This window comes from Diuraphis noxia, unplaced genomic scaffold (genome assembly GCF_037042655.1).
Source record: "Diuraphis noxia isolate RWA-SAM2 unplaced genomic scaffold, SU_Dnox_SAM2 contig0004, whole genome shotgun sequence".
NCBI lineage: Eukaryota > Metazoa > Arthropoda > Insecta > Hemiptera > Aphididae > Diuraphis > Diuraphis noxia.
In genome coordinates, this window is record NW_028301714.1 from 49,837,876 (window position 1) to 49,851,649 (window position 13,774).

General features: G+C 27.5%; 1 protein-coding gene across 3 annotated transcripts in view; it reads right to left on the bottom strand.

Moving 5' to 3' along the window:
- LOC107164544 (dual 3',5'-cyclic-AMP and -GMP phosphodiesterase 11A-like) overlaps nucleotides 1-13,774 on the bottom strand; it is a 92,296-nt gene that overhangs the window by 29,688 nt on the left and 48,834 nt on the right. For all 3 annotated transcript variants that reach the window (XM_015512403.2, XM_089225958.1, XM_089225959.1), the window contains one exon: nucleotides 9,896-10,406. In XM_015512403.2, coding sequence (XP_015367889.1) covers nucleotides 9,896-10,368 — 473 coding nt within the window. In that variant the 5' untranslated portion in view covers nucleotides 10,369-10,406. The remainder of the gene's footprint in view (nucleotides 1-9,895; nucleotides 10,407-13,774) is intronic.

Genomic DNA, 13,774 nt, shown 5'->3' on the forward strand with positions numbered 1-13,774 from the left:
AAGTAACTGACCTATTAATAGATTTTGAAAATCATTAATCATTTAGAATCTGAGTTAAAGTGAATTGAGAGTATATCTTAATAATATTAACAACTACTTATTATTCAAGAACGCTTCATATAAAGTTGTAAGATTAATTTTTCCCGGTTTAATTTACTCAAAGTTAATTTATGTAACTAAACGTTTTAAAATTCAAATTATTTATTAAACTCAAACTTCACTGCAACCGATTCATTGAGATATTAAAACATATAGGATATGTCAAACAACTTTGCACACTCGATAACAGATCTGCGTTTTATAAAATAACTAAAAATTCAATACCTGATACGAATAATTCAAAGCTTTTTTTCAAAGAATTATTTACAAAATTCATTACAACTTCGTTTATTTTTACAAGCTGTTATTAATATAAATTATATTATATTATTAAATCATATATTTCACTGAATATTTTTTTTTTTTTTTAGGGTTAGGGCTTCGACAACTGAGGTCATTAGCCTGGGGAACTATAGGGGAAGGTACTGTAGGTTTTAACACGTGGATTATATTCAGAATTTTGAATGGGCACTCGTAGGTTTCTGCTATGCCCGGTTTCGGCGGCCTCACTCTCCAGACAACGCGAAATACCCAAAGAGCGATGCCGCCCGTGACCGAGATTCGAACCGGTGACTGCGTGTGTCGCAACCGACGCCTTAGTCCACTCGGCCACTCCACCCCCTTAACTGAATATTTTGTTCTACAATAAATCTTAGATTTTATGAATATTTGATTTTCCAAAAGAGTTTATATTATTTTATTATTAAGTAGTTTGCTTAAGTTAAATGTTGACGTACATCTATTTTACGTACAAATTACAAAAAACTATGTCATTGTCGATAAAAGTAGGGATGTGTTATTATTTATATCACCGTGGTTTTTGTCCCCTTTAAAAGACATTATATGCAGTTAAATTTTAAGTGTTCATAAGTGTGATCGAAAAAAATCAATACTAAGGCATTGGGAAACCTAGCAGTTTGTCTTATCACTGACTATAATAATTACATCATAACAACAATAACTCTGATGGTTTTCCTAGAAATATTTTTTCTTGTATGGCTCCAGTGTTAAATTAATTGTGTAAATTGGCCTGCAAACTACAAAAGTTTTGAATACCCATGCTATCTTGATGTCCAAGGATACCATTAGGTTAAAAAAGTGATATCATCATGCAATGTCTCGTAAATGTTGAGATAGATTGTTGTTAAATGATCTTTGGTAGATCGGCAATGTTAGTTAATTAAAATTAGAATCCAAAAGCATCTGAGATTTATTTTTTATCTGTTATGAGTGCTTAGTGTTTTTCGTTTAGATTCATTTATTGCCGACGACACTGTAAATCTGAGACCATATGAAATTTGCTGATGTCTTGAAATTGATGATAGATGTGAAGCTTCTACATGAGGTACCTAGTCTTACTAATATATATAAGTTATTTTCATAAAATTGCTTTACGTTATTAAGTTCTATATTGAACAGTAGTTTTAGTCATTTTAGTTTAGTTTGCCTTTGATTCAAAACTGTTTTGTAATTTTTTTATCACTGATTTGCAATCCCTACCACCAGGAAACGTTTTATTAAAATAAGTTTAGGCTTTGCAATCAAATAGTTTACTAATGAATTACTTGAGAAAAATATACATATACTACGACTTTTAGATATACGGGATGGGAATAGAAGGTGAACCATTTTACTAATAGCAATAATGTATTTTTTGTGTGTATCGATTAATATTTAGTCTTTTCTTTTGGAATCAAGCTATTAGCAGTAGTAGGAGCAAATGATTATTTAATGTTTCTAAACTCATGAAAGTTTCTATAAATTAATTATTGGATTAGTTTTTTGATGCAAATTGATGTTGCGGTGTAAGATTTTTTTGGGTTTTGCACATTTTATTTAGAAATATGTTTAGATACATTGATAGTTGACATTTTATTTTTAGGTTTTAAGGTATGGTAAGATAGTCGTGATTGATGAATTGAGAGACTTTTTACATCTAGGAATTTCGAAATTATTTTTAGATTATAAGTTTGAGCCCGATGAACGGTTAGATTATTCTATTGAATAGTAAAATAGATAGTTATATTAACTGTGAAGTAAACTATCACCACACTGCCAGTGGCTAAAAACAAGGTGATAGTGAAATGAGATAAGATTCATCTTTTATATGCGATGTCTTGGTTTGTTTAAAAACACCGTTCATTTTATTTATTACATATTTTATTTTAATTATTAAAATTATGGATTTTTCTAAATTTATTTTGTATATATTTAGTACATTTAACGTAATGTTTAATATTAAATTGAGAATATTTTATCTATGGAAGTATGCTATTATCGTTGCTATAAATTTTTTAATTTGCATTAATAACTGTTAATCAAGATTAACGCAATATTTTTTAGTTCTTGTAAAATGGTTATTATATATATTATTTTCGTATCACGATTCCTTAAACTATTTCATACTTCTATTGCAATCAATTTTGTTTGTATCAAAATGTATACAATAATACAAAACTTAATAACTAATAATAATTATACAGGCCGCGTACTAACCATAATCTGCTTATCAAATTAGCACTCAAAAATAGTCAATACTATACCCTTTTCAACTGTGCAAGCTCTTCATGTATTTATGTATTTTTTTTCCATCAAGCATAAATTAATTGTCTTGCTTATTACTTTATTAGACCTAATTTAATAAAAAGAAATTTAGCCACTATCTGATTCATTTTTTCTTATATTGAAAGTCTTTCTTCTAACAATGTCATCCTTATTAAAGTCATTCTATATTTTATCCGTTATAAGGGTTTTAAAGTTTAAACACAAGTGGACTTGAAATTTTATCTGTTTTTTCTGTATAATGAATGAAACAAAAATAATTTTTGCTAACGTTTTTTTTTTTTTTTTTTAGAAAAATTTCCACCTATTAATCAAACAATGTACACACACTTTATGTTTAATATTTTAATTCCTGTTTTTAAATATAATTGAATTGTTTTTACTAATTTTTGTATAAAAATATTAATACGTTTATTATGTAACTTTTTATATCTGTTTTAATTATCATGCGTTTGTTTTAATTATCATACTTTGAGCATAATATTAAATAAAACAATCACTAATGGGAATGTTAGTAAAAATAAATAAACTTATTAAAAAAAAAATATGTTTAAAACAATTTTAAAATATTTCATAAAATTTTCAAACATGACGTAATATTAAATATAATCATCAGATATAATAAAGCGTGGTTTATATCCATAACATTGTTTTCATTAGTTTTAAAGGTTTCATTAAATATACTTAATAGATAACCACCCTAACAAGACTAACCTCGAATCCAACTTAACATTTTTTGAGTGTTTATATTATGATATTGCTTATCATAAATTAAAAAATAAATTCCTACAATCACAAAATTGAAATATTCAATGAATATTGAAAAAATATATATTAGTTTAAGAAATATAAATAAACTTCTGGAAGCTTAAAATAATATTTACAATAAATATTATATTCACGGGAATTATTATTAACTTAAACAAATAAGACAATTTAAACAGTCTCCTTATAATGAATTAAATATCATAAACGTATTAAATACTAATATTTTCTGTAACTATATTATACAGATTCAATATCAAGTCAATATGCTACAAACATTAAAAATAATTATAATTATAATTTAATTATAACTAAGAAAAACGATGTGACTATCGTATATCTTTCTGGATAAAATTATTGTTCTATATATACACATTATATATACATTATACATCAATATCATTTTTATTTTCTTGATATCTCACCAAACATATGAACATTCGGTACCGCTTAAATTGAATAAATACCTATTATGTTATTTATACAGTAAAATTTTCTGTTTTCAATCGGAAAAATGTTAAATTTGTTAATGTTATTTATGAATACATGATAAGTAACAAGCTTACATATTTTATTCATTCAAAAGTATAAGTACTGAAATGCATATTTTATTAACACCATAAATCATAATACTTAATTATTCAGCAAACGTTTCTGGTTCTAAGATCACGCACGCACCAATGCAACTTTTCCGAAACTCTGACGAGTGACATAGAACAGTGATGAACATACACATTATTATTTACGTTTCCTGTATAAAATGGTACTATGTTGATGAGGTTTCACTTACCTACTGCATATTTTATCATTTAATTATACGATTTTTTCCGTGAAAAAGTAAGCAGCCGACGTCATATGATAGTAGAACACCTTAAATATTAAGTTACGAAAAACAAAAAACATTTTAAAAAAAGTTTGCGATGTATATCTTCAAAACTTTTCAACTTTGCTTGATATTTTTATTCCCAAAGCTATTTTATGGTTCTATCGACTAAATAAATATTAAATATACGAAATTAAACCAGAAATGTACAAATCATTATTATTATTAAATTTAAAAAGTAAAAGTTGAGAAAAATTTCCATTTTTAAAATTAAATCACGTAAAATTTAAATACGATTTTTATTTTTATTTTCTTACTCTACAGATGATTAATTTTATATTTATCATATTATCATATATTATAGCAAAAAAATTATATATTTATTCTTAATAATAAAAATAAAACATTAATATTTTAGCTTTAGTTTTAAAATTTCATATTATGATGTTTTGAGTATTGTATATTGATTTTTAATAATTATTTATTGTTACACTATATACATTTTTTTTTAAATAAATTATATACCACTCTATTAGATATGTACATATAAAATATAACTAAATATTAAAACAATTATTTTTTAATCCGTGGTTTGTTTTTATATATTTCATGAAAATAAACTTAATTATATTAGAAAAGAGAAACCAAATTGTGTAATTGAAATTAATGGGAAAATTAATTGAAATTGATTATTAAGGTATAAAATAATATACTCGAAACACCAATGTTTACTTCTACGTATAAGATATTGCGTCCAACATAATATTTGAAAATATATTAGCTACGTACATATAAGTATGCTAAGTTATGTAAAACATACATTTCATAATATCATTAAAAAGGCACGTGATTGCGGCAACTGACTTAAGGTACTACACACGAGTCAAGCACGTGTTAAAATCACTTATGATTATATTATAGGTATTGACGGAGTAGGAAAAACGTGTGTGACAGACCATGTCTCTGAATCTGATCATTCTATCAACCGATATACTTATCTACAGAGTGTGTGCGTTTTTTGAGAGTCAATTATAAGAAAATTAATTGAAAAGCTACCCGACAACGAACACGTGAACGCAAAATGAAAATAGCAATTAACGAAATTCCCTTTTTCAACAGTCGTTGTTATTATTACGCCTCGAACATTTCGTAATCGGACACTATAAAAACTGTGTTTGTCACAAATCACCCTCATCTACACATTGACTGAGAGAGAGATAGAAAGAATGAAATTAATTTTCCAGGAAGTCGTTTTGGACCCACCGCCACTGGTTGTCCGATACGGGAAAGCGTGTGTGGAAGTATATAATTAAAGCAAATATTTGTTCTGTTGAGCGTTTACAAATTGATGTACGAGTGAAGGGGATAGAGGGTAGAGCTTAAACTAGTGACGACTATTAAACACTGCAAGCGTTAGTATTGTAAATCGTTTCCGAGACCCGATCCAACGAGGAAGAAACGTTTCATAGAATGAAAATCGTTTTAAAATTTATTTTTAGATTTTTCAAATTCTTTTGGATCGAATTTGAAGAAAAAAACTCAAACCCCGTAGAGTATATCGTAAACTATAAGTTCAGTTTCTAGATGTGTCGTGTAGTGCGTATAGCCAAATCGGCATTTCTGAATAATATAAACCATTGGCTGGAAGGATACGTAGTACTGGCTATAATATAAACGTGATCGGAAACACTAAACGACTGAATTTAATCAAAACCCGGAATCCTCAGAAGTATAACAATATCTACACGCTTCCCGAGTATTGGACAGTTTCGATAAAATGGACCTAAGGGTGTTTTTTCATGCAGTTCAATCACGAAAAATTAACTTCCTTAACCGTGAAGTGATATCTGAACACATACGTAAGAACACTAAGAACCTTATTGAACACGGTCTGCTGAAACGTTGTCTGAAGTCATGTCACACGTTAAATATTATTCATCATCATATAATCAAATAATATTTTGCATTCATTTTTTAAGTGAATTGAAATCATAAAGTATGATACTGTTGATGGCTAATTTGTTATACAACGCAAACATATTTCAATGATGTAAGTGGGATTTAATTTATTTCCATAGCACGAAGTATGAAAAAAATAAATGAGAGTATTTTTCACACGGTACTACAATGGTATATAAATATAATATAATAATATGCTACAGTGAAGGTTTAACTATTGTCATCATACCTCGAAAAAGGGTTACGAGTATGAAAGTTCCTAGTAGTCACCGTACATATAAAAATGTAATAAGCACAATATTAAATGACAAGATTTTTAACTCAAAGAGATGATTTTATTCAAAACGTTTGATTACCGTACTATAAATATATTAAAAATTTACGAGAGAGAAATAATTAAATTACATTTTCTATCAATTCTCGTGACAGCTTCTAAGATAAATTTTAATTTTTTTGTGAGTTCTGCATAATTCACAAATAAAAACTTATTTGTAGAGATTCTTTAGCAAATTGTGTCCTTAAATAAATGGTATGCTTATTATAAGTTATTAACTTTTCGTAAAAAATATACTATAATTACGTTGTATAAGCTTATGAGAAATGAAATAAATTATAATCGACATTGAATTCATATTTAATAACTAAAAATTAAAATTAAAATGATCAACAACCATAAAACGGCATTATATAATAATATGATGAAGCAGACAACTGTAAACTAAAAACAGATTAATAATGTTTTATCTACACCCTGCTCATATTTTTAGTTAATACATTTAAAATTATAATTAATAAGCCATGATATAGAAAGTAGATTAAATACCAAATGTCAATAAAAAAAATAACTGTCAACACAATTTTTAATTAAATTCATTGGATGGAATAAATTTGAAATTCATTATAAATTGAACACTCAATTAGAGGTGTAAAATATCATTAGATCCTTCATCATTACTAAAACCATTAACCAACCAATTCGAATTAAAATAAAATCGTAACAATCAATCACTGTCACATATCAAATCTCACATAAATTTATTATGCTTAGCTATATGGTAAAATTTTTGTTCAATTAGAATTTTTAAAAAAATGTCACGAATTCCGCTATGATATTTTTCATTCGTATACTGTAAGTAATTTTACCAATATAGGTTCATCAACTGCGTAAAATGCACACTCGTACTGAGTATTATTCTAAACTCTGTGTATATCATGTAAAACTGCTACATTCAAACTATATTTGCATCATATATATATGATGTCATACAGCTGTGTGCAAACTACAGGCACACTGTAAATGAAATTCAAGTATGCATTTATGTTTTTTATCGTCTTCATGTAGGTTAAAAGTTACAGAAAATATGAATTTAACACGTATTAAAAAACTGTACGTATGTTTGTAAAACGTTTATATTATTGCAAATGTGAGCCTGGTGTAATATCGTCATATTATGCTCTCGTTATATCCCAAGGTCATGAGATCTCATGCAGGGTCGGGTGTAAAATGTATTCAACGATTTCCGTACCGTTGTTATTAACGGCCAACAGACTTACACACTACAATAAACACGGCTTGTTTTGGAGTTTTCGGGTTACATTTTTCACATGATAACTGTCATTGTTGTTACAAAATACCTGTAACGACTATAGCATAACACGATTATGTATTAACATTTTAACGAACCGGAAATAAATACAAATCGAATAAACATTGTTGTATAATATACATATACGAGATCTACAGAGTAAGTTTCCGCTTTTTGATTATTCAAACCTAGAAACCGAAAACGAAAATAATAGGTATTGCTATCCATTCTCCGAAACTTTATTTATCACTCAATACATTATCAATCTTTGATTGCGACCCATTTGAAGTCTGAGATATGCCATCATTTTGAAGGTACCTCCGAACGTTTGCGTTATATAATTATGTAGGTATAGTAATAAGTTGCTGTCGGTCGCTAGTTTGATTAAATTAAATACATTAAACACTAGGTACCTATTAATTTAATACACACTATGTTATACATACGCTATTTAATTATTTTTCATTTTCGGTTTAATTATGGTTGGCAAATTATTTACAAAAGCGTGTCTTGCTATTACTCTCGTGAATTTTAATTACTAGAAAACTATTTACATAGACCTATAACAACTTTGTGTAATAACACAATAAATAATGTTTTGAGAAAAGCGTAATTTAATTAAAATAAGTACTATAAATATTATATTTATGTAAACGATTTAAAACATAATCATATTAATATTTAATTATGTTATCATAACACTAAAATATTATCATAACCGTTTTAATTGAAGTATTAGAACATAAAGGTATGTAACCTTATTTAAATTTAATTTAGTTGTCAACAAATAATATTTTCGTGGAATTTTTTGTTATATTAATAATATTTACCATTATATTGACGATAATTTTTTTTTACAATTTTGAACGAAATTATCAAATTTTTATGGTTATTTATTGATTAATAATAGTAAATTGATTAATAATAAAAGTTTTCTGGAAATATCCTGTGTCATTCAATATTTAAAACAATTACTTTTGAATATTATTATTGTATTTTAAAATATAAAGTTTTCAAAAACAAAACGTTTACGTTTATATTTTTGATAATATTTTATATAGGTTGCTCATAAAATGAAAGGCGTTATATTTTTCTTCTTGTTACATTTTAATAAATGGCCAGAAACAAATCCTCTAAAGTATTTCGTGTTCACTTTCTATATGAAGCCACTAATGTCTAACTAATTTTCAGAGAACATACTTTATGATACCAAAACAAATGCTTTTTGGTATAGTGGTGTTTTATATTACATAAAATCAAATGAAAAAAATACAATAACACGTTTAAAAACTTTTAATTTGAAACCTTATCACCTACAAATTTATTATTAAGAAACTAATGATTGTGTTAATTATAATACTTCGTGGTAATATAAAATACATGTGTTTAATTTTTTTCTAGTAAAACTACGAAAATCATATATTTTTCAATTGAACGGTGAACACGGTATATTTATTATTAATATTAATCTCTAGTTCCATCAGTATTTAAGATTGCCATTTTTTTTATTATTATTCTTATTATTTATAAAAATAACCACGGTAACATAGGCCGTCGGAAAACAAGTAATCTAGTATAGTATATTAATTAATAATCATAATTATTGAGAAGTATAAAAATATTGGCTAGCTTACATTTATTAGAAATGAAAAGTATTTAAATTTTTTAATTCAAAGCCAAATAATACCTTATTATTCTTATGCTAAATATCGAGTGTTAAGTTAAAAATTAATTTTTTTTTCGTCTGATACGCTGTTTTGAGTTAGTTAAGACTAAAAATGGTGTGAATATCACGCAGAATAATGCGATTTATTGATTTAATTAACATGTTAATTAATATATAAAACTGCACTATATGATATTAGATATGTAAATACTAAATATGTAAATATGACAGTTTGAAAAAGTATGGTCATATAAATTATGAATAGGATAGTTTATAATAAATACTCTTTATGGTAATAGTTGCACATGAAACATATATCTGAAAATACTATAATATACGCAAAAACAACCACCGAGTGTTTCGTCTGTTCCATTTCGGAGTTAATGGAATACACGGTGACCCACCCTGCATGATACAATTATGGATAAGACTCACTTTCTCATGTCCTTCAGCGACGATCTTCTACTGGAGCAAATCGGCACGTCCTTGCCGATCTCCTGTTGGCGCAATACACTTCGGGTCTTGGCGCGAGCAAAGTCATGCCGCCGACATCTCTTTGAATTGGACCTATACATCTGGGACACTGACAACGAGTTGGTGCCATTTACCAAGATACTTGGCGTGTTCGGAGATGTGGCTGGTGACACCTGCTGCACTGCCAACCCGTTTGCTGGACTAACGTTACCCGAAGAAGACGTGGACGTGGCTGATGAAATGTAATCGTTGATGTTGAGGAATCCGTGTGAGACAAGCCATTTGTTGATCAGATCCAGTTCGATTTTTCGGAGAAAGTAGTCCTGACACTGTTCCGGGTGGCTGTCTAGCCATTCCTCGACCACTGATAGCGTGATTTGTGTCATGTTGTCGATGTTTAACGCCACGATGTCGATCCCTTCATTCTTCCGCATGCATCAGCGTTCACAACTCCAATAGTGGTTAGGTATGGCTATGTAAAAATCATAATATAAAATAATATTATAATTAGATGTTAATTTGTATGATATCATATTATTATGAAATAGGTTTATGTATCGAAGGTTTGATTTTTCATTAATATTTTATAATTAATTTCACTAAAGTATAACTAAAGTTTTAGCCTAAAATACTATTGGCTGTCTTATAATGTATTGCTATTATTATTTTTACAATGTGAACTTACAATGATATTAACAATAGTGATTGGTGATTTTTTATTATTTAAATAAGCGTAAGCCTGATCAAAATCAATATGTATATCACGCCTCAGTCAAATTATAGTATATTATGGTTTTATACTTAATCCGGAAATATTCTGCGTAAAATATCTTCTAATTTGATGAATATCATAATTGTCAAATGAGAACCCTAAAAAATATGGATTCAAAAACGGTAACAAATTAAACTATAGAAACAAATAATAATTTATATAATATTTTATGGTTTGATAGTAAAATTTCTTGGTTCCATAACCTTACTATATTCAACATAAACGAAATACGGTTTCGATTTTTTTCATAAGTTTAGCCAAGTGTTTTTTACTACAACTATTATAACGCGGCGTCTTGTATAGGCAATATCGCTACATTTCTGTCACTGTTTCAGTTCTCCTGTCTTGCACCTCTTAAAAGGGCACAATATCTAAGTGTGTTGTCAGTATTATAGACACGTATAACATAGCAATAATTTTGAGTACATTAGAATCAGCTTTGTGTTTTAACATTAATATTAAAATTAGATAACTAATCATAAAATTTAAAAGGTAAGAATATTTTATTAAAATGTATACATCGATTTTTACGATGTTTTAATGGTTTAATTTTCAATATATTATATACACATAACCATTTTCAACATCGAAAGTCATATAACACACGCTTATACACACGGGTAATAATCTTACCTTAAAGTTTATCAATAAATAAATTATCCGAAATATTAAATCTAACTACAAAAGATTTTTTCTGCAGGTGTCAAATTTATTCTGTTATGTATTTTGAACAAGTACGATGTATTCGGACGTGACGTATCACAAACTAAGGTTGGTTTAAGATTAAAATACATCAAAATATGATCTAAATGAGTAAATTAAGGAAAGTTAATGGGTTTATATTTGGCAAGAAGATTCCCATATAAGTTGATTAAATGAATGCTCGTCGGTGTTCCAAAAATACAATTTCACTGTAGAATTTATTGCTACTGAGTGCAATTTTAAATAAATTAAATATTTAAATAAATAATAATTAGCAATATTTTTAAATAAAAAAAGAAAAAAATTATTAATCAATGTATCAAGAAAAACATAAAGTCTTCAATGTAGTGCTAATTATTAATGTTAAAGACAATTTAATCCTTTGTACATCAACAATATTTCAACTCTATAGCACTATAAGTATCAATTATCTAGTGCTAAGTATTCACCCGCTCACATTTTTCAAATAATATCTTAGCTGATTTCTATAGATTTTAACACATCATATTACAACTTTAAATGTTGTGATATTAAAATGACGTGTGGTGTCATTCCTATTAGCTAATACACGGTAAATCAACTATATGCCTCAAGTTAATAACTAAAGTAGAATAAATATAGATTTAGAGCTTAAAACTTTTATAGGTACGATGGTGTGCGTTTGTCTTTTCTATGTCCGTTTCCTAAAATTGTAAATTACTATTAAGACCAACAACTGTAGCGCTATTCAGTTTAAAATGAACTTCATTGACTATAGGTCTATGTGTCTGAGCACTGTTCCAATATAAAGGTATGAACGAAGAAGACTTGAAATAATAATATTCAACTCGGGTTTTCAGGTCGGAAACACTTTTATTAAATTACAACCAACACAAATAAAACACCTAGTAAATCCAGATTGACTAGCCCCAACTACGATCATCACAAGTAAAATAGTCGTATCTACGTTTTCGCTGACTCATTCAGCAACTACGGGCTCCTCGCTTCTGGCGGTGTTATATATTGTATAGCAAATATTTATGTCACCTCAGTATGTCTATCTTCACTGACTTATGTTCATAATTTACAATTTAAAATATTTCCACCTATATAACATATAAATTAAATAATATTATTTTGAAGACTATCATTAATATACACCAAATTTTTGGTAAAAGACTTTTTTTTTTAGTAGTTTAATATAATATAGGAAATATTATCGCTATCGATGTTTGAGTGTGTGCATATTTTATACTCAATATCCAATGTATAATGCATTGTAGATATTTAAAGATTGTTAAAGATTAATCTCAATTTTATATTGTTTGTTTATAGTCTTCACCAAATAAACCTATAAAATACTGCTAAAAATATTTGACCAACTTTGCTCCGATCTTAAGGATCTGAATCGTTGACAAATTACATTGAAGAAATATAACATATTATATGGAAATAAATAAAATGAATAAAATGATTAAATATTTAGTTAGATTTATCATAGATATTTAGTTATTCAAAAGCAAAGGTTTTTATGTAATTACTGAACGTATTAAGAAACCATTATTCAGCATTTTTTCAGAGGTATTCAAGTAGTAACATGAAATCCAACCACGTTTTTTTATAATTTTTTAACAAACTCGTAAATCTTATATTTATATTTTTCAAAAAATTATAGTTGACATTTTTTTACCGCATTGCGGTAAGATAGTGAAAAATGCTGCTTTGTGCAGTTGCGGTCAATTGTATACTGCGCCAAAATTTAATTTAATACGAATGTTACTGAACAAACGGTTTCTTAGAAGACATGCCTATGAGTATTGTAAGTTATAAAACAGCACGACACTATTATCTCAAATCGCCTTTGATCTACATTTATCTGTCATTGTGCAGTATACGATGTGTTTAGGTATGTATTTGCAATAACGAAATCAAAACGTTATTTTTAAAATATAAATATACAAAAAATTATAAATTTATACTCATAACAACTGAAAATATAATATATCCGGTAATTTAAAAAGGCCCGTGACACACTTGTCATATTTATAGAATTTATACAAATAATAGGTTATTCAACGGAACAAAATCATGCAGTATCTATACATAATACGCGACGTACAAAGGTCGTCAAGCAGATTGTCTGTGGTAAGAGAGGTTAAGGTAAAAATAATTTTTGGTGAGAGAGAGTCCAAATAACTATACTGGAACTACCTACTCATCAGTATTTCCCCTGAAATCTTTACTTCTCATTTCCGGTCGGCTTCCGTGGTGCCGTGCGGCCATTCGATTGCGCGCTGACGTCACAGTGATGACGAAACAATACTAGTAATAGTAATAATAATAATAATAATAATAATAATATAACAATAATTGATATTCACTACTTG